At 26.6% G+C, this 20122-nt stretch overlaps 3 protein-coding genes and 1 long non-coding RNA gene across 6 annotated transcripts in view; 1 reads left to right on the top strand and 3 right to left on the bottom strand.

The window, feature by feature from the left end:
• Window positions 1–110, bottom strand: part of LOC107071687 (uncharacterized) — a 122593-nt gene extending 122483 nt beyond the window's left edge. Inside the window, exon 1 of the mRNA XM_089176739.1 lies at window positions 21–110. The gene's annotated coding sequence lies outside the window, so the exon portion shown is untranslated. The remainder of the gene's footprint in view (window positions 1–20) is intronic.
• Window positions 111–152: 42 nt separating this feature from the next.
• Window positions 153–1413, top strand: LOC107071690 (uncharacterized). Of its 2 annotated transcripts, none has more exons than XR_001476484.2 (4): window positions 153–339; window positions 456–603; window positions 1040–1203; window positions 1276–1413. It is a non-coding gene; the product is annotated as an uncharacterized LOC107071690 (long non-coding RNA). The 2 variants fall into 2 exon arrangements; XR_001476483.2 differs by having other exon boundaries at window positions 504–603.
• Window positions 541–2893, bottom strand: sqh (myosin regulatory light chain sqh). 2 transcript variants are annotated; one of them, XM_015330893.2, is made up of 4 exons: window positions 2757–2893; window positions 1572–1770; window positions 1284–1497; window positions 541–1209 (listed from the first exon to the last, which is right to left on the bottom strand). In XM_015330893.2, exons 2-4 carry the CDS (start codon window positions 1759–1761, stop codon window positions 1089–1091), a joined length of 525 nt encoding a protein of 174 aa, XP_015186379.1. In that variant the 5' UTR covers window positions 1762–1770; window positions 2757–2893; the 3' UTR covers window positions 541–1088. The 2 variants fall into 2 exon arrangements, with proteins under 2 accessions (XP_015186379.1, XP_089032867.1); XM_089176741.1 differs by lacking the exon at window positions 2757–2893 and adding an exon at window positions 2034–2622.
• A 153-nt stretch (window positions 2894–3046) lies between these two features.
• fw (CUB and Sushi multiple domains furrowed) lies at window positions 3047–19582 on the bottom strand. Its single transcript, XM_089176620.1, has 22 exons — window positions 19525–19582; window positions 18418–18535; window positions 15211–15269; window positions 12564–12773; window positions 12378–12473; window positions 11572–11694; window positions 10982–11145; window positions 10762–10888; window positions 9113–9262; window positions 8781–8957; window positions 8496–8675; window positions 8304–8422; window positions 7796–8030; window positions 7330–7503; window positions 7066–7245; window positions 6540–6785; window positions 6167–6346; window positions 5321–5494; window positions 5039–5218; window positions 4855–4963; window positions 4599–4781; window positions 3047–4524 (listed from the first exon to the last, which is right to left on the bottom strand). Exons 1-22 carry the CDS (start codon window positions 19580–19582, stop codon window positions 4422–4424), a joined length of 3345 nt encoding a protein of 1114 aa, XP_089032746.1. The 3' UTR covers window positions 3047–4421.
• Window positions 19583–20122: the final 540 nt, after the last annotated feature.

Below are 20122 nucleotides of genomic sequence, written 5' to 3' on the forward strand. Positions count from 1 at the left end.
GATATAGAATGTTACAGTACACCGATCCTAACGCGTCGAATACTTAAGTGATACTGCAGCTCCGTTCGGTACACGTTCTTGGTAGTGGGGTGACGCATGCGCAGTACGATAGACGAACTACGACCACTGCCGAATGCTTTCGGGGGTACGAAACTTGCCGAATCGTTGCTGTCATATCGTTGCATGTGTTATAGTTATATTTCTTTACTTTTTTCTTGATTTATAGGTTATGATTGATTTTAATTTCTTCTTATTCTTTTTCTTTTCTTGAAAGGACAGTGGTGATAGGATTACTTTTCTCATCTGGAATAGGATAATATGGTTATGATAAAGGAAATGGTTAATTTAGATTAATATTGATGTGATATTAAAATTTAGAAATGTATTAGTTATTGTTATATAAAAATAGATTACCTATTTTATATCATATTAATTTTGATATTTGAAAATTATAGGAAATGTCACTTGAGAGGAATATAAGTTGTTTAAATGAATTGTTTCAGTAATTAAAATGAAGGGCAGTGTCCAAACGTCATTAAATCATATTCATAATGGATTATTATATTAAAATATAAATGCCAAATCTACAACAGTTACAAGATTGTAAGTATATCTTAAATATGTATTTCCTATCTATCGCCTTGTTGTTTTAATTATTATTATTATTATTATTATTAATATTATAATATATACACCACTTTATTGTGGTGAAAGAGTTCAATAATTTTTATATTACTGATCCCCTTTTTTATAATGCACAGAATTCATCTCCTTTTTCTTTTCTATACCATAACCAAAGTTTTAACGTCATATATACTTTTTCTAATATTATATATATATTAAAAACAACATGGCATAAATTAAATAGAATAATATAGATATATCATGGTTATGGATAAAAACTGTATTACTAAAAACTAAAGATTTGTTTCAAATGTCAAAATGTTTTTTTTTTTTTTTATAAATAAATGTATTAAACATCATACTTTGTGAAAATAGAAATAAGATAGAACTTAATACTTTTTCTTTTTTATGATAGAAGAGAGACAGGTCCTGATGTACAGAAATACCAAGGATTATATAAATGCTCACTGTTCGTCTTTATCTTTAGCTCCATGTTTTAAAATTCGTGTGAATTCTAAATAATCAAACATTGATCCTTTGATGGGTGCTTCACGGTACATTTCATCAACATCATCATCGGTGAATCTATAAGTAAAGAAAATATATAATTACAGTATTTATACATGTTACAAATTGAAGAATTATTTTCAGAAAATTACCTGTCACCCATTGTCGTCAAAAGTTCACGCAAACGTTCTTCATTTATATGACCAGTGTTTTCTTCATCAAAACAACCAAATGCATTTTTGATAACATCTTCAGGATCTGTACCTTGAAGTCTTTCACCAAATAAGGTTAGAAACATTGTAAAATTAATAGGACCAAGTGCTTCATTCATCATAGCTTCTAAATATTCATCAGTAGGATTCTTTCCTATAACATATATAATATAATTCATTAGTTTATGTATTTACTTGTACATATGTATTATTTATTTATTTATTTACCAAGAGATGCAAGCATATCGTGAAGATCTTCTTTATCTATGAAACCATCATGGTTCTGGTCAATCATGTTAAATGCTTCTTTGAATTCTGCAATTTGTGCTTGGTCAAACATTGCAAAAACATTTGACGTGGCACGTTGTGCACGTTTTTTCGTGGTTGCACGACGACCTGCTGTTTTACGGGCAGACATGTTGACTGGCTGTAAAAATAAATAATTAAATTTATATAAACATATTATATAATTATTAATAATTAATCTATAAGTATTTAATTTGATATATTATCTTCTCTATGGTTAATGTAAATTTGTTCTATTTATCATGTAACTTTGCCATGATACTATTATCGTCATCCACATCGTTTATTTTTGGATAATTAAATGAAAATATTTGGACGTAGACGAAATTAGGATAAAAATAATATGACTAACACGAGCACACGATTACGAGGACATTAACTTACCATTTTTCTTTTTTGTTTTTTTGTTTTTCAACAAAATCTCTAACTTGACTCACTTTATTATTCACGATGAAAGGAACACTACGAATATTTATTTTTATCCAACCATTACTTACACACACTTGTAAAATTTAAATTTAATGTGTTAAAAAAAACAAAATGGCGTAGCGCGGGTTTTACAAAATTATAACTGTAAAACAAAGTAATTTTTGTTAAATCATTTGAATCAAATTTGTATCAAATTATTCAAAATAATCGTTAGTTTATTTAACAACAAAATATTTGTAAAATTAAATTATTGTACTCGTAATTTAATTACTTTCTTAATCTTATTTTAAATGGTTAATCTAATTTATGCATCTGGTTCTTATTTTGCTATATACTGCACTGTACTGTCGTTCTCATCCATTCCAAATCTGACATTAAATTTGATATTAATCGAACAATTCAAATATTGGACATTAAAATATTAATTCCAATATAATGATACATCACAGATTTATTTTTTTTTATATAATTTATTAATGAAATTATTATAATTTAATCGATAATTTGTACGAAAGTTAAAAACATCGTATGTGTCACGAAACAATAATGGCTGTACGAAATGTAGATACAAATTTAACGTACATTTTGTAATATCAAATATAAATCATACGTTTATATTGTTTTATAAGATGAATTTTTAATTTACTTAAAATATATGAGGAATATTTTAAAACTCACCTGATACAAAAATACGAATTTAAACAAGAAAGAAACACCACAAAGAGACTTTCGTGTAGTACTATGACTCACGTCACTCGTCACTGCAGTTTATTCACCACACCCGGACAACTAACGCCATCTGGAGAATCATTCGAAATTCTATGGCTACTTTATATATGAGTAATCATGAAACAATGTAGCAAGATAATATTTAGGCCATTATAAACATAATATTATTATTATTTTTTTGAAATTCAATCCAATATTTATACAAACTTTCTAAATTTTAAATGATTAAGAGTATCAATGAATTTTTGAAATGACTGTACAATTTTTTGTATAAATTAAAAAAAAAGTAAACCCATTTTGAAATAAAAATAATCAAGTATATAGAATATTATTTTGATTTGAGGTTAAAATAAAGATTTTATAATTAAAATTTGTTGATAGAAATATATAAATGAAAAAGGGGGGTACAAAATCATTAGTTACGGTCCTGATCTTTAAGTTATTCTGTTTTACCATACTTGGAATAAGTACGGACTCGCTGAAAAGTTCATTACCATATTTGGATATGATCGTTTCTGATAAATGTACATGTTTACCAATTTAAACTCTTACTTTCATACCAAATTAAATTCACGAGAATTTCTTGCTTTTTTTTTTTTTTGTAGATGACGAATTTCAAAAAATAAATCAAATATAGCGCTATCGAGAACAATTAGCGCAACCTACAGCACAAAGATAGAACCAAATTCCATTTAAATTTATTTCAAAATATGTTTAATAATAATATTTCTTATTTATTTAAAATATTTATTACAAAAATGAATGAAAATGATGAAAAATAAATATTCAGGCTAATTTCTATGTATCTTATATCATAAATGAATTAATATTTCATTTTTTAATACACATTTTAATATTTTTTGTTGAATCATAATTGGGGGATTTTTTGATAAATGTTTTGGAATGAAAACAAATTTGTTTAGGTTATTTTCAAACAAACTTTCGTGTTGCTCTTTATTCTCATTTGATCGAAGAAATAAAAATAAAAATAAAAACAAAAAAAAATTAATATCGACATATGTATATAAGTATATATATATATATACTACACAACGTGTCGCTTAAATTCTAAAAAGAAAAAACAATGAATTATATTATAATATATAATCAAAACATTCTATATACAGAATCATACAAGTAATCTAATCGATGTGTTTTAATCAACACAACCAACCATCAAACTTATCTTCTTTTTTATTTATTTATTTTTTTAATTACTTTAAACATTCAAATCGATTCGAACGTTCGATGTTCATCTTTGATAATTTAAAAAAAAAAACAAACAAAAATCTGCCTCCATATATAATATCATTTTTATCAATCGTATGATCCAATCATCGAACGTTTCTTAAATCTAAACAATTGTGTTGTTTATTTACACGTATATTATTATAAATAATGCGTAAACGGGACCGTTTATAATTAACTTTCACGTACCATAATAATTAAATCCTGTACATTTGAAGGTAGCGTAGCCTTGAAATAAAAAAAAAATAAAAATAAAGTAAAAGAAGAAGTAGAAGAAGAAGAAGAAAAGCATCTCGAGAAAGATTTTTCTTCAGAAATAAAAAAAAAAAACAATATACAAATAGCATATATTTAAATTTAACATAACTATCGTACAGAAACACCATTGATAGTTATGCCATTTCTATTGGATATTGGTTCAGCTTCGTAATGACCCGATCTACCATAAACTCTTCGGGTATTTCCGTATCTGTAATATTATTATAATTATTATTAACATTTAAAGAAAATTGTTATGTAAAAAATATTAAAAGTTGTACTTACCCATACATACTACCACTTATGCTATAGGGATTATCATAAAGACCATCTTCCGGTACATTTTCATACATTGTATTAGGTGTCCCATCGTTCAAGGTTGCGTATGACATAACAGCTGCATTTTGATCCTCCTTTCTTTCAGCTGCTTGAACATTTTCTGTATTTTTTACAGGTGTAGCTTTTCGTCTGTAATATAATTATTTATATTTATTTCAAATGTTTAATTAAATAATTGTTTTGATTACTAAATGAAACTTACAGTCTTAAGTATACCAGTCCTAAGATGATTAGGATGAAAATGATCACTGCAGCTCCAATACCAACACTTGTACCAACTCCTTGAGCTTCAGCAACTTCATTCGTCATTACTATAAATTTATTGATATAATTTATAATTAAATGAGTAATAGTTTATTTTATGATAATTAGAAAAACAAACGTACGTTCGCATTTAGGTTCATCCCCACTCCAATAACCTGTATCCAAACATTTCCTGAGGAAAGGTCCTATTCTTTCGAATTGAGGAAGACAATGATACTCAGCTGCACCACCATAAGTAGTTGAACCATTTACAACTATAACTCTACCATTTTCAATTGATCCTGGATGTTTACAATCAATAGCTAAACAAACAAACATATTCAGGTTTAAAAATAATTATAATTGTGAAGATGAAGAAGATTAAATGTTCTGTTTGTTGATGTAATTGGATTGAATGTACTTACAAAAACAAGCAGGAGTGGTATCACTCCAAGTTCCATTTTGCAAACAAAATCTTGTCTCGTTACCTTCCATGTAAAAACCTTTTGGACAACTGTAATGAGCAACACCACCAACGCTATGAGTTGATACTTGTGTTGATAATACACCACCTTTTTCTGGATCCTTACATCTGATTTCTATATCAAAAATAAAAAAAAGAATCAAATATTTATTGTAATATTAAATAATCTAATGTTAATAATTATATTCTTGTTTAATTTGATATATAGTTATGTTGGTAATAATTATTATTAAATAATCTAATATTACTAGTTATGCTTGTATACAATTTGAAGTATATTTATAGTGTTAATAACCAATATTAAAGTATTTAATATAATATTAATATTTAATATAATATATATCTAATATAGTGCAATCTAATACTACAAATTGTACTAGTATTCAATTTGAAATATATTTATGTTGGTAATAACCAATATTAAGCAATCTAAAATATAATATTAATATCTAATATAATGTAATCTAATATTACCAGTTATACTAATATTCAATTTAATATATATTTATAATATTAATAACCAATATTAAATAATCTAATATTACTAATTATACTAGTATTTAATTTGATATATATTTATATTGTTAATAACTAATATTAAGCAATCTAAAATATAATATTAATATTTAATATAATATATATATCTAATATATATAATGCAATCTAATATTAACAATTATACTAATATTCAATTTAAAGTATATTTATATTGCTAATAACCAATATTAGACAATATAATATTACAAATTAAACCCTTATTGAATTTGAAGTATACATTTATATTTACCTCGACAAACAGGTGTAGTACCACTCCATGTAGCATTCTCCAAACATAATCTCCTAGCAAAACCATCCAATTCAAAGTTTCCATCGCATTCGTAGAGTGCTGCAGCACCGTAATACGTAGCATTTGATGTTAAAGTGTATCGACCGTGTTGTATATGTTCAGGTTTTCCACAGTCTACGTCTACAAAAAGAAAAGAAAAAAAAAAGAAGATAAAACTTTTTACACTACATTTATCTTCAATGTACTGTTCAACATAGTTTTTCTTGTTTGTTAGATATAACTATAGTCACGTATAATACGAAATATCAAATGTCTTGAAACGAAAAGTTAGGGTATATCGAATAGAATAATAATATTGTGTTTCATATCTTACAAACGCATTGTGGAACTTCACCACTCCATTTGCCATTATCCTCGCATGTTGACAGTGGTTCTCCAACAACTTTGTAACCCCTCTCACATCTGTATTTAGCTAATGCACCAATCTTGTAAGAAGTTGCTCCGGTATTTGAATTTTCAGCTGTACCAGTACGTATCAAGGTTCTACCATACATACGATCGTTACCAGTTACAGAAAGTATACCATGTTCTGCTAATACTGGCTCGGGACATCTGATTTCTATGAAATTATAATCATTAGATCATTTATTTTTTCATATTTTTGTTATTATGGGTAGAAATAGTATTATTATACTACGAAACTCTTATAAATGTTCTTTAACTTCAATCATTTTATCTTCACGCATACATGTTTAATACAATTAATTAATATTAGAATTACTAGACTATTCTTTCAATTATTTATTGTCTGATCTTTACACATACATACGCATACACACACTTATAATTAATTAATCGTAAATTAGAATATATTGAAATTGAATAATTTGATAATTTACCTTCACATTTTGGTGTAGCATCACTCCATTGTCCATTATCCAAACAATATCTTCTAGAAACCCCATTCAATCGATAATTCTTAGTACAACCATAAGTTATTTCACTTCCAAGGTGAGTTGTACCATTTACGTATTCAACTGCACCGTTAAGTACAGGTAAAACTTTGGCACAATCGATGTCTGTCGAATAAACGAAAAATTATTTGCAAATGAACTCTAATTTAAAATTATTTGTTTTTGTTTCATATAAATAAATGAATTTACATTCACAAGTAGGTACTTCCCCGGTCCATTCGCCATCTTTGCCACAAGTATGCGTTGCTTCTCCGTGAAGTAGGTTACCTGGTTCGCAATGATACTCTATCACGCTATGAACATTCAAATCGTAACCGATTACGTAACTTCCACTTGGTACTTCCGGTTCCTCGCACGTTATTACTGTAAACATTTGTTTTAATATATTATTTGCAAAAAAAAATCATTTGTACAAATAATAATAATAATAATGAATTAATAATGACTGTAAATTATTAAATTATTATTATTATTGATTAGCATTTTGGGAACTCGAAAGTTCATTACCACAAATATCAAAATAATGCATGTAAAAATAATCAAAAATTAATTTTATAATATATTTAATATTATAATTAATATTTGTTGTAATCATCGAAATTTGTTTATTATTTTTTTCGTAACAGTTTATTTATTTAATCAAAAAAAGTCTTACATTCGCATGATGGCGTATCGTGACTCCATTTTCCTTCTTTGGTACACTCGTGTTTACCTTCACCAACCAACCAATAATCATCTTGACAGGTATAAACAGCTAAACTTCCAACAGTTGTAGTACCATTGACAAGATTGACACTACCAAATTCAATTTGTGCGGGTGTTCCACAATCAACGAAACGACATTGAGGTGCTTTGCCAGACCATTCACCACCAATGTCACAAGTTAAAACCTTTAAGATCAAATTAAAATAATATAAAGTGATTTAAAATATTGTTTTATTAAATTATTAATCCCTTTAACGGTCATAAGTCATCTATCACGTGACTAAATGTGGCTGCCATTGAACGTCACGTGGTAGGTGATAACTAGTCAATTGAAAAACTATATTTTAACGAAATTAGTTACACAATTTTAATGAAAATCACGTATGAAAAACTAGAGACCGATAAGGGTTGAAATAAAAAGATAAAATATAAATAAAAAATGTAATTTTGTAACTTACGTTGTCACCAAATAAAATAAATCCATTTTGACAGGAATAACTTGCAATAGAACCGGCTCTTCTTCCGGTCATTGTGACCAATCCACCGTTAACTTCTGGTGGTTCTGGACACCAATCGACTAGAATTTTGTTTAACAAATTCATTCGTTGTAATTCCTTGACAATAATTTGAAAAAGAAAAATTCAACTCACATAAACATTGTGGTTTATGTCCGCTCCAAATACCCCCGTCACCACATCGTCTTCTGGTGTCACCAACAAGCGTATAATTCTCGTTGCAAGTATAATCGGCCAATGCACCATGCGTCGTTCTGCTTTCTAACAACGTGATCACACCGTTGTCAAGCTCAGGTAAGGGGCCACAATCAACGACTGAACAAAAAATTACAAACGTGAAACACTAACTCTCTCTTACGTGACTTTAATTCTATAATATGTGATTCCTTTAATTTTATTTTATTTCGAAAGACAGTTTACATTTGCAAGTAGGAGGTGTGGTGCTCCAAAATCCACTGGATTCACAAATACGTGTCTTTGAACCAATAAGCATGTGACCTTCAGGACACTCATATTCTATAGTTGATCCTATTATCCTTTTTGTACCAATTATCGTTGTATTTTCTAATTTTTCTGGACTACCGCAAAGTGGTGGTCCTAAAATGGAAAGAAGAAGATAAAAATTATTGTACAAGGTAGAAATTATTCTTCTATCGAAATGGAAAGTATAAAGATGAAAAAATAATAATATATATATATATATATATATATATATATATATATATATATATATATATTGTTTGGACTCTTACTGCTTTGACAAATCCAGTGAAGGTAGTCAAGGTTACAACCAACGTCATTCCAAAGCCAACCACGACCACCGTCCAGTACAACGCAGTTTTGTTCACCGTTGTAATTATTCGGTTGATCCTTTCCCCAAGACGGTCTTTGCACGACTTCACCTGAAATAATAATAATAATAATAATAATAATAATAATAATAATAATAATAATAATAATAAACATTCGTCATATTTTATACACGTTCGTTTCATAAATAATTATTCCAAGTTTCAAGTTTTGTCACTCAAATTTCAAACGAGAGTTTATTTTCGTACTGTGCATTCTAATTTTAGCAATGTGCTTTGATACTTTAATGTATTTTTTTATTTTTTAACAAACAATTTCTACTTTTAAACTTTGTAATTGATTCAGAAGTATAATATTTCAAAATTTTATGAAGTTTACAAATTCTAATGAAATTTAAACCAATCGTAATTCGAATTATATTTTTATTTTGTTCACAGAACAATTAGCAATGGATTTAAAAAATATTTTATTTATAATTTACTTTAATTTAAAAATTAAGAGACAATTTTAAATATGGAAGAAATTCGTTTAATTAAATATAATAATAATAATAATAATATTATTTAAACTATATTTATAAATTGTTAAAATGCAATTTAACCCTTTGCACGATAATAGGTATGATAAAAATAATAAAATAACTTTTTTTTGCCACCATATACAGTGTTGGCATTGAATACAATAAGTAAAAGTGTCATAGCAACTTTATATGGTGTCATTTGGTTCGTTAAGGATTCATTTCGTCAGATTATTTAATAAAATTACTTTCACGTTTGTTTTTTTTTATGACAGATACCTGATACTAATCACCTGTCAGGTAGATTGACAATGATTATTATTCTATCAGCTAATCGTACAATTTTCTCTAACGATATTTAAAACTAGTCACGTAACTAGATGATAACGAAACAAAAAAAAAATACCTGAATTCTCAGGTAACACATAATTGTTCGATAATCAACCTGTCGAATCGATCGGCTACGGAAGATTCCTATCTTCAACTCTTTCGATTACTCAACTTTGATTTCCTTCCCTCTCCCTTTCTCCAACCACCCACTCACCCAGTGTTCCGATTCTCACGAACGTTATTCTTTTCTTGTATATTTAATCGTGAGAAGGGAAAAAATGTGGCGATTTATTTGAGGGTGGGAGGGAGGTTAAGGGAAATGAAATAGGAAAAAAAAAGAAAAGAAAATGATAAATATAGGAAGATAGTTGCAAGAAGTTTTTTTTTTTTTTAAATAGTTTTGTTATTTATCTATCATGTTTTTCTTTTTCATATTTTTGCTAAATATATTTTTAATGAAAATAACTATATTTTGATATATATTAAGTATATTTTTGATGAAAAAACCTTTGTACAACACTGTACTTCTACAGCTAAGGCAAGGCTTGTCATCTTAAAGATACAATGTTGCAGAAAGTATTTCTTTTCATCTTCATGGCATTGAAAACAAAAGTTTTTAGCTCATTGTTCTGAGTTTCATACAACACAGTTTCACACAACACAGCATTTCTTAGGAACTTATCTACCGTGTTATAGGAGGGGGTTACCTGTATATTGTAAGATAGAATAAATAAAAATTCTTACCGTCAACCCATCGCCAAGTTCTAGCAGTTATCAATGGTTCTTTCTGAGCACCAATCCATACCAATTGTGTTTTCAATTTTTCTTTACGCCTTTCTAAATTGTTTAGAATAAATATCGGTGAGACACCCTGTATGTAAAAAAATTGATTACAAATTTAGATTAAAATGTTATAAAAATATGTTATATTTCATCATAAATAGAAAATATATTTAATATTCACTTGAAAACCATGAACCAGGTCACCACCACGTGCACGACAATAAGTTCTTGCTTCTTGAAATGATCCACCTTTCTTTACTACGAATTCGTAACAGGTTGAATTAAATGCTGCTAGATCTGCGTCAGCAGGTGTTCCAGCACTTGCACACCTGTCTATTGAGAATTCTACAAATGGGAAAAGTACAAAAAAAAATATAACATAACATTGAGATAATATTATGATGAATATTTAATGAAATTAAATAGAAAAACACAAATATGTTTCAATATTTTCTGTCATGTTTTTCAAAATTTATCAAAATATAATTGACAAAATAATAATTTAATTGAATTATATAAATTGTAGAATGTTTAAATGAAAATAAAAATAAAAATTAAATTTCTTTTGCAATATAATTTTGTTGTAAAATCAAAACATAATTTAATTGAATTATATAATGGAAGGAATGATTAAATGGAAATTAAAATAAAAATTAATTTCTTTTGAAATATGATTTGGTAGTAATATTGTTTTTGTTATTTGAATTGTTATAGCAGAATTGTTTATTATTATTATTATTATTATTATTATTATTATTATTATTAACTTACCATCAGTGGCAAAAACTTCAACTTCACATAAACTCAAACTTCCTTCTACTCCAACAAGTTGCAAAAAAACGTATTGACCAACCAAAGCTCTGGCACAGACAAACGTCTTCGTAATACCTTCCTCTGTAATTATCGATTAGGTGGAATTTTTATCATTTCAAGAAACTAATTTAATAAAATAAAATAAAATACAAACACAAAAAATAACTATAGTCCTTAAATGTGATGTTTATTTTAAAAGTTTCATAAGTTCATTCATATTCAAATCAAAATATTGTATGTGTGTGTACTCTCCTGAATGGTTTAAGTTAGATTAAATTTAAAAATATAAATAACAAATGATTTAATAGAATATTTTTGGGTTTCTAAAAGTATCAAATGCATCTTAATTACCATAATTAACATTATTGAATAAATAATATATTTTTGATGACTATCATTGCATTTACACAACTTTCAAATTAATTTTAAGTTTCTAAAAGTATCAAATGCATTTCAATTCAACTTTCAAGATAGATAAACCCAATTTGTTTTTGGAAAATGGATACATAATATTTTCACTTTCAAAATAAACGTTTCAAATATCTTTTTTTTTTATCTTTCACTGGTAAGATTCTCTTTCATAATTTCAGTCTATTGTTAGTAACGTCGAACATTTCCTTCTCGTTCGAGATATTCCCAACATGTGAGAACGTTCACATGTTGTGTCCGGTATATATATATGTATACAAGTGTATATTGAAGAATCGAAAGCATACATTACAACATTTTGAATAGAAAAACCTATTGGTATTATAGTTACTTACCAATTGTACCAGGAAACCATGCACAAAGAGGATTACGTTGTAATTCTGTACTGCTATTACCAACTCTAATTTCAATATCCTGAAGAGGTTGATGACCTTAACAATTAAATATCAAAGATTTCTTCGATTAATTAGCAATGAAAGTGAATAAATGAAATATTGATCAGTAATTAACAAAATATTTACCACAACAACCTCTTGTTGTAACTCTGACCACTTTAACTGAGTATGATTTAAGTAAATCAACTCTCCACCAAGGACTATGTTCACTCAAGGTCTCTGTACATCTTTTACCATCGTGTTCTGTACTATGATCACCATCGTTTCCATGTCCTGCGTTTCCACCTCTGACAGTTGTTGATTGATTTGCTGGTTTTCGAAATGCTACGTTTGTACCTGATTAAATAATTCATCATGAAATTTATGAATTAAGTTTATTAGATTGATTTGTTTCTTTTTCATTTATTCTTTCTGTATACTAACATTTAAAATATGTTTCTATAAATTAATATTAATATAATTTTTGTCAAATAATATTATTGAATACGATATTATAATTTATATTTGAATTATTAATATTCATTCAATTAATTTATTCAATAATTCATGAATTATTTATATTCATATAAATACATTAAATATAATTATAAATATATTAATAAATAGTAACATTTTATAATTAATTATTTTTATTTCTTATTCAATCTTAAATTAAAGTAATGGTTAGTTTATATTGAAATGTTTCTTTAATTATCCATTCAATAGTTTCTTTTTTTCTTAATGGTTTCTAACGCTAAAAGTGTTGTAGACTGATTAATAGGAGTTCCTTGTTACTTAGACAGGATGCATTTGGTAATAACGAGACGACAATTAGTTGGATACTTGACGAAAGGAAATTTCATCATATCGGATAGTTAGAATTTAACGGTGTTTTCATTTTCATGACATTTCCGCGTTCTCAACAATTTTTCTGAACACCATTATTTAACCTTTTATGGATAATAATGAAAACTCAATAGAATTTTGTTCAATTTATTTATAATTAGAATTAAAAAGCAAATAAAAAACAAAGAATTTCTGAATTAATGATTGCAATTAATTATTTTAAGTGATATCAAATCACCTCAATAAAAAAAAACAAAAACAAATTAAAATTGTTAGTTAATTCATTTGAAATGTTTATAAATAATACAAAATGATTGAATTAATTTACATTGAGTTTAAAAATAACTTATGACGAAACAATAATGATTACTAATTCTGAGTAAGTATAATCTCGATATCTCTTTTTTATATACCGAAGGGAAAGTCTCGTGGTAAACCGGAAGTATTTTTTTTCGCATGACACGAATGATTTTAAGAAAATTAAAATAAAGAGAGAAGAAAAAAATATATTTAAATAAAAAAAAACTACAGAGAATAGTTTATTCAAAAATATGTATTATATACTAAAAATTTTGTTCTTTTTTTAAATCGAACCTAACACCTTAATTAGGTCAAGTTGTTTTCAATTTTATTTGCTACAGAAAGTATATATTTATATATTATATATTATTTTTCTATTTATTTATTAATATTTATTATTTATATTATATTTATTTATATTATTATATTTTTATTTATTAATATTATATTATTTAATACTATAATATTAATTTATATTTATATATTTAAATTCTAATATTATTTTTTTATAATTATTATACATTTATATTTGTTTATATACTTAAATTATAATATTATTTTTTTATGAAATTATTATATTATATTAATATTAATTTATATTTATTTTTATATACTTAAATTATATATAATATTATTTTTTTAAATATTTATAATTTATTATAATAATATTAAAAAATAATTTTATAATTATATATTTTTGTCGCAACCGGCGGGATTCGATCTTACGCTACCAGGTTTGCTAGCTGGGTGCCCTACTCACTGACCTACCACGACTACTTGATTTTTGTTAAATATTTATTATTTATATTTTATTATAATGTAGATTATTATATTTATATTATATTATATATTTCTATTTATTTATATATTTGTATTTTAATTTTTGTTTATTTTCCACAGAATATATTTCATTTTTAAAACAAAAATTTTTTTATTGTACAATTATTCAAATTACAATAAGCAATAATTCCAATTTAAATTAATAATAATAATAATAATAATCACACTGTGATAATCATAATTAATCTAACATTTATTAATTTTTATTTTTAAATAAACATTTTCACAATTAAATTGAATCAATAAATTTAATAAAAATTATTGAATTTATTAATTATTTAATAAAATTATGAAAGATTGGTAAAACTTTTCAAAGAACTTGATTTAATTAATTGAATAAAAATTTCTGATAAAGTTTCTCAAAAGTTTGACCAATGAAATAATAATCGAAAACGCTTTCTATGTAAATAAAAAAAAAAAAAAAAAACCAACATAAAAAAACACAAAAAAGGTAAAAAGAAAGAAAAAGTAACAGCGAAAGTAACTAAAAGAAGGGAGAGTACGTCAGATTGGCATTTTAAGATGGGCGAAATTCGATTTCGTTTTCTTCGATCTAAAATACTGTGTGTGGGTTCTTTTGAAAGGGTACGATGACCTTCCCCCTATTCCCCCTACCCTTCCTCTTATCCAATAACAAGCTGCTTCTTCTTCTTCTTCTTCTTCTTCTTCTTCTTATTTACGAGTCTTTGACTTTTGACGTCGATAGTCGTCAAGAGAGAGAAAGTTGGTTTGCAACTCGAAATCTCGAGCGTGTACGTTAAAGGAATGACAATAATTATTGAAATGATTGAATTTTAATTTCACTCACCGCAAAATGGCAAATCACCTTGCCATTTTCCTTTATTGCCACAAGTAAGCGTGTTGGTTCTGAAAAAAAAAAACAAAAATTAAATTCAAATAAAAGAAAATGAAATAAATCAATCGATGTTTTTCACACGAAATATGAAAATGGGGCTTTAATTGTCAAATTGAAGAAAAATTCAATAAAATACAAGAAATATAAAAAATATAAAAAATATATAATAACAATAATAATAATATATAATAATCAAAATAAATATGATAAATATTATAACCTAAAAATATAATATATAATAAATATTAAATAACTTAAAAATATACTATACAATAATAATATAATATACAATAAAAAAAGAAAGATAAAGATTTATTATTAATAAAATAAAATTGAAGGAAGTGTAATAGAAAAAAAATATTAAAAATTATATTAGATAAAATTACTGTTAGATAAATTGTAGTTTGTCACGACGAGTTGCAATTTTTTGTTATTTTTTTTTTACATAAAAAAACAAGTATTACAGTGTAGTAGTAGTAGTAGTAGTAGTAGTAGTAGTACTAGTAACATTTCTGCATTCCAGACTAATCCAGTTGCATTTGAAGTGGTCTAAAAACTATTACTATAAAACGAGATATTCAGTTTATATAGTTTTCTTAAGTTCTAATTAATTGTAAAAAAAGATGAAAAAAAAACACAAACGAGATAAATTAAACGAAGTTTAGTCTCGAATTTTTTTTTTTTTTAGGATAGAGTCAATTGGAAATACAACATCTGGGGTTGCGTTTGAAACACCACATGTAACTAAACGTCTAGTACAGGTTGTAAGCAGGTGTGCAAAATTCTTTTAAATAGGTTTGCAGTTTATTTTCTAATTTATCTTTTACCAGAGAGAGAGGAAAAAGAAATAAAAATGTGACAAAGAAATAAAAAATAAAAACATGTATGAAGATCACACGTATTAAAAGTAAAACTCTAACGGGCTCTTTTACGAGGCCCTTTTACGAGGCTCTTTTACGGGGCTCGTTTACTAGGCTCTTTTACGGGGCTCTTTTACGGGGCTCGTTTACTAGGCTCTTTTACGGGGCTCGTTTACTAGGCTCTTTTACTAGGCTCTTTTACTAGGCTCTTTTACTAGGCTCTTTTACTAGGCTCTTTTACTAGGCTCTTTTACGGGGCTCGTTTACGAGGCTCTTTTACGGGGCTCGTTTACTAGGCTCTTTTACGAGGCTCTTTTACTAATTTATTTATTATTATTTATTATTATTAATTATTTATTTTTTATTGATTTAAAATTTGACTTACGTAAAGAAACAATTTGACTGAAAATAAAAAAAAAAGTTATTCTAATTAACGTAATCGTGTTTGTGAGTGTATTTAGATATGAATAAGATTATTTTATTTTTCTACTAAGGAAAGAAACCCATTTGTACTCAAACATGACTCGGATTACGTGTACTCCTCTTGTGAATAGGTTAAGAAAAAAAAATAACAGAATACTCATTTAAAAAATTCCTACACGATGACACTTCAGAATAAAACGGCAAATTTGACTTGTCGATACATGCAAAGGCGTTTACCTTCACTCGTGAACCTTCCACGAATGAAAAGGAATTATTAGCATGAGCTAAAACTCTAACGGTAAAACGTTAACAGGAACGTTCGGCATTCATCCGAGAAAATGAGAACACTATTTTGATATATGCTAGGTGATAATTAAAAAAAAAAAAAAAAAAAAAACAAACAAACATTTTATCGTAAATAAAAAAGAAAATGATACAATTTTTAAATCATCCAATCTAGTGTTGTTTCATTTTTCTTGTTTTTCTCATAATTTCTTTATTATCGTCAGAAAAACGAGCCTTAATCGAAATTATTTCCTGCAAGGCTAGAAAAAGGTTTTTTCTTTTTTTTTTTTTTATATCGAATTGTGTTCTTGGTTTAAACTCGTAAAATCGAACAAGTTATTATTTGAAAATGAAACGTTGATGATTGGTTTGTTCTTATTGTTATTGTTGATGATTTTTCGAGGATTTTGCTTTTGTTTAGAAAAAAAATTGATTATAAAAAAGTTAATTAGTTTTGACGTGTGTGTTTAAATATCTGAAAAAGGTAACACGCGTTGCTATTGATATTTCTTTTCGTCGACTAATTACCACGAATTCGATCGTAAAGGGTTCATGACAGTACCACCTAATTAAACTGAAAATAAATGAAATGGGAACAGAAATTTTAACGAGCCTAATCACGCACTTTAACGAACCACTTAACTATTCTTTATTCCGGTTTACTTTAAATTCGTAACATTTTTATGGAATAGATTTAAAATGTGTTGGCAATAGTTTAAAACATACTGCTAACTAATAATTATAGTTTATTTTTATTTTTTTTTTATTTTACGATCATTTTATTTTATATTCCACAAAATTTCTATTCGTAGGATCATTAATTTTTGCTTAATGTTTTCGTAAAATAATAATTTTTTGTTCGATAGTTGGTATATAAATAATAAATTAAAATAATATTTGAATATTTTATAATAGAATAAAAATGTTGTGGAATTTTTTTACGATCAATTTTTTATTAAATAATTATTTATACAAAATATACAAGATGTTCTTGTAGATCACAGTTTCTAAAATTAATATAATATTATATTAATAAAAATATAACACATTAAAAATAATTAATATTATATTTAAGTATGTTTTGTTAATTATTTTCTAATGACTTACAAACATTGTTTGAACGAAGGGTTGAGTATTGGGAAAATAATTAATATTTACGCGTTTAATTTTATTATATAACTAAAAATCAACATTTGTTTATAAAAAAATAATATTTAAGTTTCATATATATATATATATATATTATATATATATTTATTAATATATATATTTATTAATATATATATATTATATATATATTATTAATATATATATATATATATATATATATATATATTAATCAATTAACATAAATATTATTTTAGTAGCAAGATGATTGATTAAAATAAAAAACAGATGCACCTACCTAAACCAAAATTTAAGTTCACAAATTAAATGTTAAAAATCAAATACACAATTTATATATCAACACTATGACGTCCGGTGGCTCCACGTTGGTGCCATTCAGAAATTATCGCTCAAGCGGACGGCATAGTGTTAATAAATAATTATAACATTGAATTATTTATTAATAATTGTTAAATAAACTTACCCAAATAATTCGTATCCAGCATCACAAGTATATTTTGCTATAGTGCCTACTGTCAAGGATTCTTCGGACAGTGACACTTTGGCGTTCATCGGCACTGCAGGATGACCGCACTTCAATCCTGCAATTGAGAAAATTACAATAGTTTAGTCGACATGAACTGACTGCTGGTAGATATTAGAGACTAGTAAAAAATATGTTAAAATATCCAATTGTCTTTCTGTAACCATCTATTATCCTCTAGCATGTTCAACCAAATCGTTTTTCAGAAACTATAAACATCATTCGATCCTGTTCCAAGTTCTACATTTTGAAATACCTTTGCAATTGTTTTGCTGGTAATATTAATCGTTCAATTCACATTTTTTTTTTCAATTATTCTTATCTCACATTTATAAAATTGTTACATTTGATAATTATTTTTTAAAATAATTTCAATCAACGAATCATTATAAAGACACAGAGAAATAAATGAAAATGTTTATCTTTAAAAATATAAAATAATACATCAACAAAAAAGTAACATTCTATACATTCTCATACTATGTTTTCTTATTTGTAACATTTTATTTTATAACATACGTATTTACTTGTTAGTTTTATGTGTGATAATAATCCATAACGATTTTAATGTATATAGAAAGAAAGACAGTAGTGCGAAGGTGAAGGTTAAAGTCAAACGTTGACTATGTTTCTATTCCTCGACGAATTCCGGGAAAGACCTCTATGAAGTACACATAGAAAAACATCCCCGAGTATCTAGCCGAGCTCATTAGAAGAGGAGAAGTGACTCGTACATACAACACATCTTATTTTGATTGTAAACGTGATACAGGTAAGACGTAACGACTTCTTTCACCATCTAAACGTTTAATACTACGTAATCAGATAATATTTAGGTGAATGGCTGTGCCTAGATTCAATAGTAAATTCATTTATTATTATTATTACTATTAATTGTCATTAGTAACTCAAAAATTCATTGCCACGAATACCAAATCCCGCCAGTGTTCCCGTCCCTGAGCGCAACCCCGTCCATTCGCGGTCTTCGTAGCCCATTTCTTTAAGATCCCGAAATAATATTGTCCTCCCATCTACGTCTCGGTCTACCCAGTGGTCTTTTCCCGTTCGGTACACCGACCAGTATTTTATGCGTCATTCGATCCATCCCCATGCACGCCACGTGACCAGCCCATCTTAATCGGCGTGATTTTACGACGTTAATGATGTCCGGTTTTGTTGTACAGTCGGTGTACTTCTACGTTATGGGGGTTTTCTCCATTCACCCGTTTCCTCATCGCATTTTGCACCCGATGATTTTACGAACAACTTTATTTTCGAAAAGCCTCAATTTCTTTTCGTCCCATAACGTAAGTGACCACGTTTGGCTACCATAAAGGATTACCGGTAGGATGATTGATCCTAAATATACCTTAAGTTGCTGACTAGTTCAAAAATTTGATCCCGAATGACCAAAGTTCCAGTATTAGGCGCATTCTGAATTCTATTAGTGACCATATATTTGTTTTTTTTTTTCTAGGCTTGTTTGTAACCCCAATTCTTTTGTATTAAGTAAATTTAATTTATTTATTTTAAATTCATTTACATATTTTAATAATTATTAAATTTCTTTTTTGGTTCTTCTGACACATTGATTTGTTTCTCTTTTTTTCAAATAAATAAAAAATAATAAATATTTATTTAATAA

The sequence above is a fragment of the Polistes dominula genome, unplaced genomic scaffold, assembly GCF_049000335.1.
Source record: "Polistes dominula isolate Pdom_NZ unplaced genomic scaffold, Pdom_raw_medaka contig_80, whole genome shotgun sequence".
Classification (NCBI taxonomy): Eukaryota; Metazoa; Arthropoda; class Insecta; order Hymenoptera; family Vespidae; genus Polistes; species Polistes dominula.